We start from the raw sequence: 17,070 nt of genomic DNA on the forward strand, positions 1-17,070 counted from the left end.
CATTGTCACATTTTCCTTTCAAAATTCACCACACGTTCTCTGTTGGGGATAGAGGGAACAGGTACCCTCTTCTTCCATAGCCCTGCCTTTCTAATATGTACAGAATGTAGTTTTGCAATGGCTTGTTGAATTATCCCTGCAAAAAATTGTCATCTTGAAGGCAACATATGTTGCTCCAAAACCTTAATGTACTTTTCTGAGTTAATGCTGCTGTCACAGAAGTGTAAGTTACAGTACCTTTGCCAAATTCAATGAGACAATCCCATACCATGACAAACCCTGTCTTTTGGACTTGTTGCTGGTAACAGTCTGGATGGTCGTCTCCCCCCCCCCCCCAATCTTTGGTCTGGAGCACATGGCATCCATTTCTTACCAAAAAAAAAGTCCTGTAATACTGATTTGTCTGACCCGCAATACATGTTTCCACTGTGTGATGGTCCATCCCAGATGCCTCAACTATAGATGAATGAGGATTTTTGATGCAGTGCTGTCAGGGATCAGAGATCACGGGTGTTCAGCATAAGCTTGTGCTCTTGCCTTTAATGCACCTAAAATCCTTGATTCCTGGAATCATTTAAAGTGCATATCCTGGACCCATTTCATTTTTTTTTTTTTTTTTTAATATGAAAGAATGTCCCTTTACACACTCATCCAGAAGGGTAATTTTGCACAAGGCCATCTGTCTACAGCAGAAAAAAAATAAAATAACAAAACGCGCCTGGAAAAATCCCAAGGGAGTCTGGAGCCAGATTCGTGACGTCACCTGCGGAAGCGCCAGCAGGCTGCGCGAGCTTGCACGGTTTCAGTGCACAGCCTGTGTAGACCAAGTTTAGCAGCTAGCGATTTTGCATTGAAATATGGAATTGTCACCTGAGCGCAATGTTACTTCACCTTTGGATGAAGAATATAATGAGATGTCAGAATTGGGGCTTCATCTGTTTGGATTTGATGATGATTCAAGTAGTGAAGACGACGGAGACAACACCGGGGATGTAAATAATACGGTCGTTTTCTCATAAACAAACCAGCGCTGACGTAGGATTCAGAGGGAGGCGTCCCACACGTGACGTCACGAAAATCAGTGTTTCCCAGGAAATCCAAATGCCAAGTTTTTTCAGAGGTGGACGAATTCTCCTCAAATGGCTCGATTTCAACTGAATTTTTCTGGCATTGCGCAAGGTAAAAAAAAAAATTGCGCAAAATGTGACAGATATTTGACCAAAGTTTAATATAAAATAGGAGAATTACATTGATCTTGCTCCTGAATTTACCCGTGATATGCACTTTAATGATATGCACCATACAGGGGGAAAATTCAAATCCCTTCATATCTCATTCTCATTATCTCTAGCCGCTTTATCCTTCTGCAAGGTTGCAGGCAAGCTGGAGCCTATCCCAGCTGACTACGGGCGAGAGGCGGGGTACACCCTGGACAAGTCGCCAGGTCATCACAGGGCTGACACATAGACACAGACAACCATTCACACTCGCATTCACACCTACGGTCAATTTAGAGTCACCAGTTAACCTAACCTGCATGTCTTTGGACTGTGGGGGAAAACGGAGCACCCGGAGGAAACCCACGGGGAGAACATGCAAACTCCACACAGAAAGGCCCTCGCCGGCCACGGGGCTCAAACCCGGACCTTCTTGCTGTGAGGCGACAGCGCTAACCACTACACCACCGTGCCACCCCCTTCATATCTTTATTGTTTTTAAACATTTCAATATTTACTTAAGTGGCGGTTGACAAACTGGAGATCCTTGACCCATTTTTGCTCCTCAAAGACTAGACCTTTCCTGGATACTGATGTTGTACCAAGTCATGATTACAATCACCTGTTGACTTCACCTGTTGCAAATCTCATCATTGTTTGTTTTACCTTGGTAAGCCTTTTGACTCGTTTATTATTATTTGTTTTTTTTTTATTTGCCTTTTCCATACCGTCGCAACTTTCTGATTTGGGTTTGTACATGATTTTTTGCATTGCACTGCTACCACTTCATTGTGGCTGATTAGATAATTGCATGAATGAGCAGGTGTTCATATGAAAATGACCAGAAAGTGTAGGTGTTCTGTGCAAACTGAAAACCACTTCAGAAATAATTTCTCTGTCAATGCATGCTGAGCCAGCAACACTTTTTCATCATCAAAAGTGTAACATCAGGAGAAAGACTGGCAGAAATAACTGGCTCACTGGCATAAAACAAATACATTTTCCGTCTTCTTATATGCTTTTATGGGTGTTTATATAAGCCGTTAGGAAACAGTATTTATTTTCAGTTCTTTGTATTACACTTGGGCGGCACGGTGGTGTAGTGGTTAGCGCTGTCGCCTCACAGCAAGAAGGTCCTGGGTTCGAGCCCCGGGGCCGGCGAGGGCCTTTCTGTGCGGAGTTTGCATGTTCTCCCCGTGTCCGCGTGGGTTTCCTCCGGGTGCTCCGGTTTCCCCCACAGTCCAAAGACATGCAGGTTAGGTTAACTGGTGACTCTAAATTGACCGTAGGTGTGAATGTGAGTGTGAATGGTTGTCTGTGTCTATGTGTCAGCCCTGTGATGACCTGGCGACTTGTCCAGGGTGTACCCCGCCTTTCGCCCGTAGTCAGCTGGGATAGGCTCCAGCTTGCCTGCGACCCTGTAGAAGGATAAAGCGGCTAGAGATAATGAGATGAGATGTATTACACTTTCAAGAAAACTACATGTTCGAGAAAATATAGGCATTTATATTTAAGCTACAATAGTTCTGTCCCACTGCAAGAAAACACCTTTTTATTTTCTGTAAATGGAAAAGCTAAAAATAAATATTGTAACTTCTTTGGTTTTAAAAATCGATTTTGTGATTCACTATACAGATGTCAAAGGAAGATGAGTGGAAAAGTTAGTGTTTTTGCACTTTTGGATATTCTGGTAGTTTCCCATCTAAATCACAAAAACAATATGTGGAGGCTGTAACAAATAGATTCAAGTTTTAAGTGGGACATGTATAAAAAATGAACAATAACACAGTCTGAGAAGCATTACTTGCGAATGTGGCTTCATCTGCCTTTAGCTAAATTCTCTATTTTAGGATGTTTTGTTTGTGGATGAAGTTATAGTCATTTTAAGGAAAGTTGAGATAACCTCAGTTGTTGGTCTTTTCTTTTCTATTTCTCTGTCTCTGTCACTCAGGCAGTGGAGCAAAGTGATTGTGAGAAGACTCAGGCATTGGCACTGCAGGTTTTGTTGTCACTGGTTAAGCACAATCAGCATCGTATGCATGAAATGGAGTGTTGCCACGGGTACTCCATGATCCACCAAGTCCTCATGAAGACCAAGTGCATTGTGGGATATCATATTCTTAAGGTGTTCATGCATTTATCATTTCATAAGCTTTTGACAAACTGTAATGTTTTCTCAATAAGTGCTTTATGAGCGCAAAATTTTTAATCTCAGCAACTGCCAGTTCACATTAGACAGTGCTGCCTGCTAATTCTGTATATAAAAGCAGGTTGTGTGTGTGTATCTCGTTAACTCATCTTCCCTAAGTTCTCTTCTAGGCTTGTCTTGCCTTTCATACATTTAGCCTTTAAAGGTGCATTAGTCAAGAGCTCCCCACTCTCCCTTATAAAGCTCATTCATTTTATGGATATGCACATACCTGTCTACGGTTTTGCTTTATTGTCCGTGCATTATGTTTACATAAAGATTTCCCCCATTTTGTGTGTGTGTGTGTGTGTGTAAGGCCCTGTCCACACGGCAACGGATTCAGGTGAATCTGATAAAATTGTTTATCGTTTCGGCCTGGCGTCCACATGGCTCCGGCGTTTTGGGTGCCCCAAAACGAAATCTTTTGAGAACAGGTTCCAGAGTGAAAAAATCTGGCAACGGCGCCGTTGCGAAGTCATCTGGATGAGTAGAACGGATTTGTTTACGATGACGTCACAACCACATGTGTTTCACGCCGGGTAGAGGTGTAACAAACTCGATGCGAGTTGTCAACAAATCCTATAACTTGGTTCATGAAACGCGCTTACAAAATATTTTCACTGTGAATCTTTATTGTGTAATGGTGCAAAGTGAGAGAGAGAGTGAGTGAGAGAATAGCCCTTAGGGCAGAGTCAATCCCGCCAGCAAAAATAGGGAAAAAAAGGAGCGATCTCACCTCTTCAGATGTTTATTCCGGACCATTAAAGAATTCTGGAGGATATCAGAATGTTGGTTTACCGGCTTCCATCTACCCCCGTTCATTCCTCTTTCCGCGTCTCCATTCAAAAAACGAGCACGTGATTTAAAGGGACTATATCCATAGGATAGGGAGTGAGAAAGTGTGTGCGTGTGACAGTGACAGGGATAGTCACTGTGTGCATGCTCAGTTATGCGCATGCGTCTACTTCTATTGTTCTGGTGTCTCCGATGGGACGGTCTTACAGCACACATAGTGGTGTGGCATGTGTATTGCATCGTTTTCAGCAAGCATTGCGTTGCCATATGAACCTGATATTTTACTGATCCGTTGCCCATGTGGATGCGATATTTAAAAAAAAAAAAATCTCGTTGCCGTTGTCGTGTGGATGTAGCCTAAGTGATGCGTTTCTTACATTTACTTGCTAAATATCCTTGTTTGTGGATGTAGACTATGTTGGATGGCTGCTGCAGTGGATCTATCCTAATAGTAAAGGAGGACGGTCAGTGGCATGTGGACACAGAGTCCACGACTGTGGTGCAAGACCTGAGGCTGCTCTCTGAAATACTACTGGACTGGAAGATATGGGCCAAAGCTCAGGTAACATGCTAAAACACGTTCACAGGTATTGATGTACAACAATAATGTTGTTTCCTACAGATGTACAGTACATCAGATTGCGTTTGGTTTATCATATGTTTTGTTTTGCTCAGAGTGGAGTGTGGGAGACTCTTTTGGCTGCTCTAGAGATTCTTATCAGAGAGCAGCATCCTCAGCAGGCGTTCAATATTCAGCAGCTGCTCAAAGCCCAAGTGGTGCACCGCTTCCTGCTCACCTGCCAAGTTCTCCAGGTAAGACCCTACCTTCCCCAAATACAAATTCCATTTACTTTATCTGAAAAACTTTATCTTCATGACCTCTTTCCTTCAACTTTTTCTATTCTGACAGGAGAATCAGGATGAGCACCTTGCCTCTGTTCCACAGGGAGTGTGCCTGTCCTTTATTAAGATCATTCAGGAAGTGCTCGGTTCACCCCCTGATCTGGCCTTGCTGCGTTTGCTCTACAACTTCCTCCTGGCTGTGCATCCGCCAACCAACACCTATGTGTGCCACACACCGTCAAATTTTTACTTCTTTCTCCATATTGGTGAGGAATCTTACCACTGCAGTAGATGGATGGTTGTGTGAATGGTTAAAATATAAAGAAGGAAAAATGTAAAAAATTAAGTGTGAGAGGTTGCCGGTTGGTGAGAGTGGCGGAGGTGTGAATGACACTAATTAGCATCTGAATAGTAGTGAAACTGCTTGGCCAAAACTTGCCTCACTCCAGCATTAGATGAAACTACCAAGAAAAATCACTCATTAATTGGTTGGTAGATCTGTCACTGGTTGGTCACCCAGGGCCATTGTAAATACAGACTTAGGTAAGCCCCTCCCTAATAATAATAATAATAATTATTATTATTATTATTAGAAGAAGAAGAAGAAGAATACAACCCTGATTCCAAAAAAAAGTTGGGGTACTGTGTCAAACGTGGATAAAAACAGAATGCAATGATTTGTATTCAATTGAATACAATACAAAGACAAGATATTTAATGTTCAAACTAACAAACTTAATTGTATTTTATACATGTACTCTCATTCTGTTGTGTAATGAGGCAGGACGTCTGTAAGTGCAGGACGAGTTCATTTACAAAAGCAGGCAGACAGATCAAAAACATGAGACAAAAGCAGGGTCAAGAATCAGGCAAATGCCATATGAGGCTCAGACAGAAGGCAATAATAAACCAGAGGCGAGGAAAATAAGAAGCAGAGTTGATGACCAGAGTAGCATAGACAAAACAAGGCTCAGTATTGTGGGATACGATGTACAGTGCATATAGTTCGCCAAGTCTGTGTGCTTGCAGTGCCATGATTGTGCTCTGATCAAGAACAGGTGTATGGTAATTAGTCTTTGCTGCGTGTCCTGTGCATGGTAGGCTTTGGCGCGAGCTCCACACTCAGTGCAAACGCACGTGGACATAACACAGAAAAGCAAAGTGATGAGAACTCCAGCCAGAAGTAGGGCATCAGGATGGAGCAGGCAGGTCTGGAGAGCAGGAGAGATCAGGATCAATGGTATCTCAGGGGAGGGGGGGATTGTTAGGTATGCCCATTGTCACCTAATGGTTAAGAACAGTGTACATTGTGCAGTGAGTGCTGACCTGCCTGGTTACATTACCATACACGACATTTCATGGCATTTAGCAGATGCTGTTATCCAGAGTGATGTACAAGAAGTGCAGAAGTCAGGTGCATGAAGTGCTGAACTTGTAAACAAGAAAGTTCTAGTGCCAGCTGAACAAGTGACAGCAATACCTAGTGTAATATGCTGTTGAAATACCAATACTCAAACAGCCAAGGAAACAAACCAACCATATGAAATATAACTAAATAGAGAACTCAAAACAACTAACCCCAGGCTAGACCGTACACAGCCTGGCTTGGTCTAGACCAAAACGCAGTTACACAATGGGCAGGGAAGAAGGGGAGTGGTGCAGCCAGAAGAGGTTCATCCTGATGCCCTACTTCTGGCTGGAGTCTCATCACGTTGCTCCTGTAGAGGATGGTTCCATACGGACAGTCTAAAGACACACTTAGAAGATGGCTCTGGACACTTACGGTTTTTGCTATGATGGCTGAGGACTACAATTGCCATGATAACTTTAGGGATTGCAGTTGTCATGAGCAGCTTTGCACTCAAGTCTCCATCAATGAACAGTTGATAACGTCAACAAAATAGACTTCATGTTAAAACTATAATGAATTTCCTGGTTACACAATTGTACTTTGTGACTCTACAGGACACCTTTATAGAAGCAAGTTATTTATAATCATGCTATCTGTTATCACCCAAATGAGGATGGGTTCCCTTTTGTGTCTGGTTCCTCTCAAAGTTTCTTCCTTGTGTCGTCTGAGGGAGTTTTTCTGTGCTACCGTTGCCTCAGGCTTGCTCATTAGGGAGAAATTTATTTACTTGGGATAAAATTAGTTCATTTTTTTGTAAAGCTGCTTTGTGACTGTCTGTTGTTAAAAGCTCTATACAAATAAACTGACTTGACTTGAGTGCAAGCAACGACTCCGGCAAGAATAACTATGACAGCATAAAAGGAAGAGCCAGAAGGTAACAGACATAAGGATTTATTACCTGAAAACTATCAACCAAGTTTAAAATTAGTTCAAGTTTAAAATAATAATAATTTTAAAAAATTTAAACCTTAAAAAAAAAATGAAGTTCTGAAAAGCAAGAAGCAATATGATATTCAATTTATACAAAAGTGTGAAGTTTTATCTACATATAAGTATATATAAATATACTTATTTATATAGTATAAATAAGGGAAGAAGTAGGTCTTCAGATCTACCCAAGTTTTTCCCACCAGCGAGGACTCAGGACACTGATGGAAATCAGGTCCAAAATCCTACAGACAAATGTCTTAGCATTGCCTTGTCCACACTTTCTTTTTTAATTCTTTGTTCTTTCTTCGTTAAATAATTAAATAAAATGTGTGTGACCATATGGTTACTAGTGTTGTAGTACTTGAAGCCCAGTCTTGGTCTCAAGACCGGTTTCAAGACCACTTTTTGAAGGTCTGGGTCTTGTCTCGGAATTGACCGTGTTTTTACTCAGTCTTGTCTTGGTCTCAGACATAGAGGACTTGGGATTTTATTTCAAGACTGGCCAAGACTGCAACTGTGGGGATTTCACTAAATTGCCTATGCATTGTCTGATTTATTTATCATTACTGTGATTGGATGTAAAATTTCCTGCTTCAAACGCGACCAATAACGTGACTCATTGCTAATATGAAATTTTTCTCCCTGTTAACCCTCATCCTACCATGCTATTTTACACCTTAATCTTACCATGTGGGGTCCGTTTGGACCCCAATACTTTTCTTTAAAATTAAAGCTTATAAAGACAAAATCACCAGATAAGTTTTGTTCAGAACATCTTGTATTAATAACAGCAATACACTAAAGGGCCCAAGGCATAAAGAACACACTTAACCTTCATCCTACCAGCCAATTTTACATACACAAACTACCAGGCGGGGTCCGTATGGACCCCAGGAGGGAATACCTTGAAATCAATGCAGTAAGAACCAATTCAATGCAGCAAACAGACATAACTTTATTGAAGAACAAAATCCACTATGGCTGAATATCAATGATGTATTATAAATACAATAACATTGCAATAATATTGCAATAACTAGCATACATGTAGCAAATTATAGCGCCACAAAAAAAAATTGGCATTATATACATGATTTTTGCAGCTCATGCAGCTGTAAAACATTCTGGATTACAACTTGGGTCTTTTCTTACAGAATTTAAAACAAAAAAGTAATTGTAAAATAATTTAGGGCTTTTGTTTTGCAGCCTGTGCTTATTGCAGCAGTGGGGTCCACACGGACCCCAAGAAGGAATGCCTTGGTAGTTTCATTATGGAACATAAAAGAAATAAAAGAAGTTAACTTTCAGTGTGCTATTCAATTATAAAATGAAAGACAGATAAACTTTACTCTGGGGTCCGGTTGGACCCCAGTAACAAATTAATTATACCTTCACAATGCAAAAACCTGATCTTCCGGTGCTTTAGTGTTTTAATTAAGACATAAATTCCGACAAATTCATAAAACGGTGAGGCAGTATGTCACATTTTTAAAATGGCAAACAAACATATAGGTGCGGGGTCCAGATGGACCCCACTTGGTAGGATGAAGGTTAATGGCTGTCACCCCTCTACACACACACTGGTCTCATCTTGGTCTTGACTCAGTCGAGTCACCCTTTACACACACTGGTCTGGTCTTGGTCTTGACTCGGTCTTGCCCTGTCTTGGTCTTGACTTGATCTTCACCCCTCAAAGTCTTAGTCTTGATACACTTTGGTCTTAGTTATGACTTGGTTTCGGTTTAGGTGGTCTTGACTGCAACACTAATGGTTACTATTTCATATGTTATTGATGTGTAAATTTCTGCCTCAGATGGCAAGCTGTACCAGGACAAGGTTCAGTCCATGATGTGTCTGCGTCAGTCCAGCAGTGAAGGGAAGTCCACCTGCAGCTCTGTGCACTCGCTCTCCCCAGCTGCATTCACTGGGATACAAGCTGAAGGTAATACACTCCGTACACCATCTTAGTACAGGTTTCAACTTGTATATGTGTAGAGACCCATTTGGTGTTTTTCAACAAAAACAGATCCACACACAACCTGGCTGCAAAAAGACCTGAGTAGGTGCAACCTGATGCTATTTGATTATAATCTGACTAAAGTGTCTATCAGTGCGTTTACATGCACATGGAGAAAATCGAATTTCTGCCGTTGCTCGAATGAAATCGAAGTTCTAAATGCCATGGAAATACCTTAGCTAGGCTGAAATCGAACCGAACTTGATTTCTCGTAATCAAGCTACACGACCTAGATTATGCGATTTTAGCCGAGCTACTTAGTGCATGTATACCCTATTGAGCTACGTAGTCGAGCTACTTACTTCAGCACTGCCCCTTCCGGAAGTGACGAGGGATGAGACCACAAGTGGGAAACACAACAGCCTCGGTCGGCATGACAATGAATCATGACAACGGCATGAATCTTTTCTTTTTGTGGCATTGTTTGCACTGTTAAAATTTAGCTCACTTACTGTATCACCAAATACATCTGTACAGCTGTTGCATAGCTGTGAATTGTGTACATAAACAAGTCACTGTATTTGTGTGTGTGTGTGTGTGTATATATATATATATATATATATATATATAATGTCCAACATCTGAAGAATGTCAATAAAAACAAAACAATTGAACTTTTTGTGTTTATTAAGACATAAGTTAAATTGTAAGCAAAAAAATATATATTTTTTTGTAAGCAAAAAATGGACTTTAGAAAAATATACAATTGTGCAAAATAAGTTGTCTTACAAAACAGTGGTCTGCGCAGGACAGTTTGTAGCCATACAGTCTGTTAGAGCAAGCCTAACAGCTTGAGCACGGAACTTGTGAACACAGAACTGATAACCAGTGTTGCCAGATTGGGCGGTTTTAAGTGCATTTTGGCAGATTTGAACATGTTTTGGGCTGGAAAACGTCAGCAGTATCTGGCAACACTGCTGATAACTTTGTTTATACTCTTGAATAGCTCTTCTTCATGACGACAAGCGGAAGTGTACCAACACGATGGGGCGTGTAGCGCCACCTGTGGCTCGGGTGCACAATGTACCTCACACAATAGCTCGATTTCCTTGTGTGCATGTTGGATTGGATTTCTCTGGCACCCCTGCTGGGACCCTTAGCTCGATTACCGACAGTAGCTCGATTTGGATGTGCATGTAAACGCACTGTATCAGACTGATATTAGCTAAAATATTATTCAGTTATTATTATGGATTACCATTAAAAGACAGAGACTGTTATTCAGTTAAAATTTTCAAATGATGAAACTTGTGGCTTCAATGTGTACAATAAGTGTACAATATTTTGGTTATTTTTTGGGCTATAGAACTTTTTGCTCTTGACATTTCCTCCAGTATAACATAATTTCTTTTAAGTTGTCATTAGATTCAAGCTGGCATTATTTATGGGTCTTTTTACTGAGGTTTGGATTAAATCCATTCAATTCAATTGACCAGGCAAACTGGCTAATACCTATAAGAACTAAATAATGCATTTAAAAATGATCGACTTGTTTTAAAGATAATGGTATGTTGATTTTCCCCAATGTAACAATTAAAACAAAATCATGGACCCCTAACAATGCTTCACAGATACTTGATGGTCCTTGGACCCTACTTTGAAAGACATGGGTCTAGATATTTATGTATGCATGATATGTATATTTGTATTCTTAAATCCATATGTTATTAATTTTATATAGCCATTTTCATGAATAGTGCTAATTATTCTGGAGGTAGCTGTGGCTATAGAAAATGCACTCTAGACCAGATCAAATTTGTTTGTAAGCTATGTGTCATAGTCATAAACAAATAGAATCTCTCACACAACAGGCCATCTGCCTTCCTTTCCAGATCCTGACGGCGACATTTCGATTCACACCCCAAACGTCTTTACTCCTACTTCTTTGGCTTTCTCAGCATGTATGGGGCAGCATGCTTCTTCCAAAGCATCCCCAAGACCACGTGAACTAGACGAGGCTACCTCCCTGACTGCACAGCATGTACTTGACAGCTCAGAGATGCTGAAAGGTGGCCAGGAGCAGCTCCTAAACAGCTGTGAATCAGCCAAGACAATCTGTGATTCTCAGGATGTAGCTGATGAGGTACCGCACACATCCTCCATCAGCATAGGAGAAGAACAGGAAGCTCAAACAGAGCAGGAGGGCAGTGTCAGCACTGACTCAGTTGGAGAAGAGGCTCTGCGAAGGCCTGACAGTCTGAAAGGCATCCAGTCTTTTCAAAGGAGCCATAACGACCTTGCCAGCCTGGGTCTGGCCTTTCCAGCACAGAACAGTTCTATGGCCATTGCTCGCTGGCCTAGCATAACCGATCCCACCGCTCCAAATGATGATATGGAGAGCTACACCTACTCTCCTGGTTATGACCGAACACAGAGCAAGGCTAGTGACAGGTAGAAATTATCTCACCAGTTTTTTATTCTTCTGAATTTTGTGGAGTCTGATGTCACCATTCTGGTGCATACTTCATTCACTATTTTTATTCTTTATTGAACAATAGTTGTTAAACTCTAATCCATTATTAAGAGCAATCATTAATTCTGAATATTCCATAGAACTGTAAGAGGATTTTGGTCCAAATCACTTCTTTCCCTCTTTTATCCATATTTTCTTTCTGACTTTGTTCTCCATTTTTTTTTCCCCAGGTCTGGTACAGAAGACTGTGTGGTTCTGATCTGCTGTGGGCTTTATGATCTTCTCAGAGGTGTTCTGCTACTGCTGCCAGATCTCATGCTGGAGGAGGTGATGGACAAACTGATCCAGCCTGAAGCCCTTGTCGTCTTGGTTAACCACCCATCCCCTCTCATTCAACAAGGGGTCATCAAGGTGCTTAAGGCAAAACTTTTCACTTTTAATCCACTCTTTAATATCAACTCAGAAGCTGATGCCATAGAAACTTGAATCCAGTAACTTAGCAAGTAATATTTCAGTGACTTGTGATTCTACCTTCTGTATAGTACTGATGTAGCTTAAAATATTTTATTAATTTTACAAAGAGACTACTTATCCCAAACATTTTACTGTTGTATACATCAATCATGGGCGTGACTAAATGTCGTATTGGTTATCTTTGATGGTTTACTTATATTATCGGATTCTGATACAGTGTCATAGAAAACAGGGCTATACTGATCATTCAGAGTCTTTGTTCAGTAATCCACATCATTCTCTCCACAATTCATTTGTTTGGTATACAAATTTGTAGATGTTTAATATGTAAGATATAGATTTATGGGACAGGCTTACTGTACAAAAGTTACATAAGAGAAGATAATGATTGCTAAGGTGTCCATGAATATAGTATGAAACTTTCTCACGCAGTTCTTGACTGATGTGTCGAGTTTCATTAAAGAGTGGCTGTACCATTTGTATAATAAAGTGCACTTTAGTCGTAGGGTGTTGAGAATCAACAGCCTAAAAGGGTGTCCGGTCATTTAGCGCAAACGGTTTTTCACACACATCTTTGAGCACAAATTTAAGGTCATTTAGCACGAATTTAAAGTCCTATCTAAAACAATGGGATAGATGGCGAAGATTTTCACTTTTGCAATCCTATTGTGCCTTTTAATCGAGCATGTGCAAGAAACAAGTGTTGCTGCGACATCAAACATCAAAGTTGAACATTTTAATGGCCTGTCGCGGTTACATCAACCATGATCAATTTCACCTTCATCGAGTGATTTAAAACTGTTGGTGTAAGAACAATGGTATAGATGGCAAAGATTTTCACTTTTGTAATCCTTTTAATTAAGCACTCAGTTAAGAATTTTTAAAAGAAAGTTGTGATCCGTCCGATTAGTATAAAAGCAGAGGTTCACACAACTACAGATCATTCTATATAGGTTATACGTAGAGTGAGTTCGAGGTTACATTTAAGCTTTGAGCCAGACACTCATTTGTCCTCCTTTTGAGATCATCTCTATTTTATACTTTCTCTAATGGTATATAATAAATAAATAAATAAATAAATAGGCCTGAACAAGGGGCGGCACGGTGGTGTAGTGGTTAGCACTGTTGCCTCTCAGCAAGAAGGTCCGGGTTCGAGCCCCGGGGCCGGCGAGGGCCTTTCTGTGCGGAGTTTGCATGTTCTCCCCGTGTCCGCGTGGGTTTCCTCCGGGTGCTCCGGTTTCCCCCACAGTCCAAAGACATGCAGCTGGTTAACTGGTGACTCTAAAATAGGTGTGAATGTGAGTGTGAATGGTTGTCTGTGTCAGCCCTGTGATGACCTGGCGACTTGTCCAGGGTGTACCCCGCCTTTCGCCCGTAGTCAGCTGGGATAGGCTCCAGCTTGCCTGCGACCCTGTAGAACAGGATAAAGCGGCTAGAGATAATGAGATGAGATGAGGCCTGAACAAAAAATGAATGAGTAATGATATTAATACATAGGTTTTGTCTAATTGTACACTCCATAAATACGCTTGATCTAACAGATGTTTAGATGATGTCAAATATTTGAAACTTCATCGGTTAGTAGCTGAACATAACCAAATCGGCCATGTGGTTTGAGTTCACGTCACGCCAGGTTGGAGACAGTTTGGCCAGCTACAGACCCAGTTTAGCCTACTTCTACCAGTTGAAGAAAGTCGAAAGTCCTTCCCGCGCCATGTGGCGTGTACGGCGGCGCCGATCTCTGTTTCTGTAGCCCTCGGCCTCTCACCTATTATTATATAGCGAGGGTTACAGTGGGGGGCTAGTCCTCTGGTAACCATGAGAGTTTGACTCTACACTCGCATCTGTATTGCAGCGTGCCTTGCCAGACAGCAGTAGGTACCATTTTTATGATGGTCTTTGGTATGACCCGACCGCGAGTAGAACTCGCGATCTCCCAATCGAGAGGCAGACATGGTAACCACTAGGCCAACTCACGGCTAAACTCACTTCTACCAGTAGCCTACTTGTAATGTAGCAGAGATGCTTAAAAGAGAAACTTATTTTAATCCTGAATGGATAAAAGAAAATCAATTCAAAGGATGCCTTCCATGCTTACTGTACATTGTGTCATTGTGATGTGGATGTAAACAGCAAAGAGAAAGGCGCAGTTGGCCAACATGCTAGCACAGACAAGCACAAAGGCAACAGTCAGAACGCACGTGCCTCTTCGCTTTTATCATTTTTCTGTGAAACTTCATCACCTAAAGATGAAAAAATCTCTGCTGCGGAGCTTTATAAAGTTCATCATACAGTCAGACATCACCAGTCATACAGAAGCGTGGACTGTGGAGTAAAAGTTGAACGAGAGCTCTACATCGACTCATCCGGAGCAAAAGGGGTGACAGGAAAGGCCGTATCAAAAGTAAACATCATTTATGGTAAGCGCCTTATGTGTTATGGGTTTGGGATTATTTTTCCATTTTTGTCTTGGCTTCACTGAATTTTGCGAAGTGTCCTCCTTTTTGGTGTTATGGAAATGGCCACCCAGTGACTAACATAAGGGCTACATCAAACATGGCAGTTTCAAGATGGCAGAGTGGCGAAATACAATTGCTCGTATTCAGTTAGAATCTCAACAACTTCCATAAACAAATCCATCAAACATCTTTAAAATGATCAGTAGGTATTTATAATAAAGATTAAATGTTCTTAGATCAGGCTCCAGCTTGCCCACAACCCTGCACAGGATAAGCAGTTACAGATGATGGATGGATGGATGAATGTTCTTAGATCTTGTGCGAAAGGACTTTATATTTGTGCTGAAATACTTGTGCGAAAATAAATTTGTGCTAAATGATCATAAACCCCTAAAAGCATCTAAAATGTTGTACAATAATTTAGAAACAGTAGCCTAAATGTATCCAAACTGTTGCTCGCAATAAGTGATTTTCCTCACACAGTGAATGTCGTACTTTGATCAGTTTGTTGGATAGCTACATGCCCTACTAAAACGGATAAAGATCTAATCAATACCATTAAGTCCGGTGGAATGATGCAGCGTGAAATGTAAATATGTTTAAATGGACATTCCTCTGCCCAGTTTGTTGTCATGAATTATAAAAGTTTCAGCTGAAATGAGCATTTGTGGAAAAACAGTTGTGTGCTCATCAGTCTTTTTAATAGTTTCTACTGTTATTGTTTTAAAGACTTTCGTGCATTATCAAGCATCAACTGACTATAAAAAAGTTAAAAGAACTGTACATAATTTTGGCATTTATTGACTACCATACCGTACAGAACACGCGTCTTCCTGTAGAGATCGGTTTATGCGTCATTCCACCAGACATTAACGCTGCTGTAGAAAATACCAGGCGAGTGGAAAAATTCTGCTCCTCTTAGTCATTTCAAATTCATCTTTTTTTCTATTTTTTTCATGAATGAATGTATAAATGGCCTAGTTACAAATAAAAACACACCTAAGATAGAGTAAACGATCTATTCAATTACAACCGGGAACGGAAAGCTTAGGTGTGGCATATATATGTGCAATTATGCTATTATAGCATTAGTAACAAAAAAAAAAAAACTATACATAATTATGTGGTCTATAGTAGCCTTTTTTCATAGAAAAGCGCTGCTTGGGGTCGTTTTTGTGTTGTATATGAAAACAGGCTCATGCCACAGCACACTGTAATGATAAAAACAATAGCAACAAGATGCACTGTCTGTTAAATAAATAAATGTTTTTAATGGTCACAGTGCTTTTTAAAGGCTGATGCATGCTGACTACTTTGCGGCTTCTTCGCATAGAATTAGCTTAATATTAACTTGTAATGCATTTCCTGTACTGTTCTTGAGCAGGGATGTTTGAAAGGATGGAATAGGCAAGCCAACAGGCAACAGCAGGGTCTAGAACATGGGTTAGTTACTCTAACAAAATGTTGTGGTCTCTTCTCAATACGCACACAGCTGCTGGATGCATATTTTAGCCGAGCCCAAAAAGAACAGAAAGAGAAGTTCATAAGGAACCATGGCTTTTCTCTGCTGGCCAACCAGTTGTATCTGCACCAGGGCACTCAGTGCGTGTTGGAATGTTTTCTGGGAATGGTTTTTGGCCGGACCGTAAGCTTAGAGGAGGAGTGAGTATCTTGCATTTAATTGACTTTATTCAAATTTTTATGTGCTTGGTCATTAAAAAAGTATTTCTTTCGAGAAATCCCTCTCATTATGCTACTGAAACCAAGAAAATGATCACTATAACTGATTTAATTTTTTTGCTTTCCCTCAACCTAGCCTTGACCTAGAGGACATGGAAAGTGTTTCTCCATTCAGAAAGCGATCTGTGGTGCCCATACTGGGGCTTTTGGAAAACTCTTTGTATGAAAACTCGCTGGTCCACAATGCCTTGTGTGTGCTACTGCAGCTGCTGAATGCTTGCCCAAAACTGACTGATATACTGCTGGACCATGGCCTCCTCTATGTCCTCATAAACACCCTGTCCACTCTCAATGGCCTAGAAAATGGGTAATGATGATGATTACTATTGCACAGCTCATTTGAATACTTGATTCTGATTGGCCAAGTATGGCATTCAGCAGTCATTTATTTTTTCTTTATAACAGACTGTTCAGTGCAACAGATCATTGCTATGGATCATATCATTAGTGGAAGCAATAAAATTATTTTTAATTCAATATTTTGTGTCCAATTATAGATTTCTTTAATAAGTAGCCATGTAATAAACAGCAAAAGGCACAACGAGCCAGCCATTAATCCCCTTCAGGGTGATTCAAGACCTGC

The 17,070-nt window shown here is 40.7% G+C and overlaps 1 protein-coding gene across 5 annotated transcripts in view; it reads left to right on the top strand.

Annotated features, from left to right (window-relative positions):
* Positions 1–17,070, top strand: part of lyst (lysosomal trafficking regulator) — a 273,203-nt gene that overhangs the window by 178,537 nt on the left and 77,596 nt on the right. For all 5 annotated transcript variants that reach the window (XM_060925484.1, XM_060925485.1, XM_060925483.1 and 2 more), the window contains 9 exons: positions 3,169–3,342; positions 4,613–4,762; positions 4,876–5,013; positions 5,111–5,309; positions 9,198–9,326; positions 11,234–11,792; positions 12,045–12,225; positions 16,240–16,409; positions 16,564–16,794. In XM_060925484.1, the coding sequence (XP_060781467.1) occupies positions 3,169–3,342; positions 4,613–4,762; positions 4,876–5,013; positions 5,111–5,309; positions 9,198–9,326; positions 11,234–11,792; positions 12,045–12,225; positions 16,240–16,409; positions 16,564–16,794 (1,931 nt within the window). The remainder of the gene's footprint in view (positions 1–3,168; positions 3,343–4,612; positions 4,763–4,875; positions 5,014–5,110; positions 5,310–9,197; positions 9,327–11,233; positions 11,793–12,044; positions 12,226–16,239; positions 16,410–16,563; positions 16,795–17,070) is intronic.

The sequence above is a fragment of the Neoarius graeffei genome, chromosome 7, assembly GCF_027579695.1.
Source record: "Neoarius graeffei isolate fNeoGra1 chromosome 7, fNeoGra1.pri, whole genome shotgun sequence".
Lineage (NCBI taxonomy): Eukaryota > Metazoa > Chordata > Actinopteri > Siluriformes > Ariidae > Neoarius > Neoarius graeffei.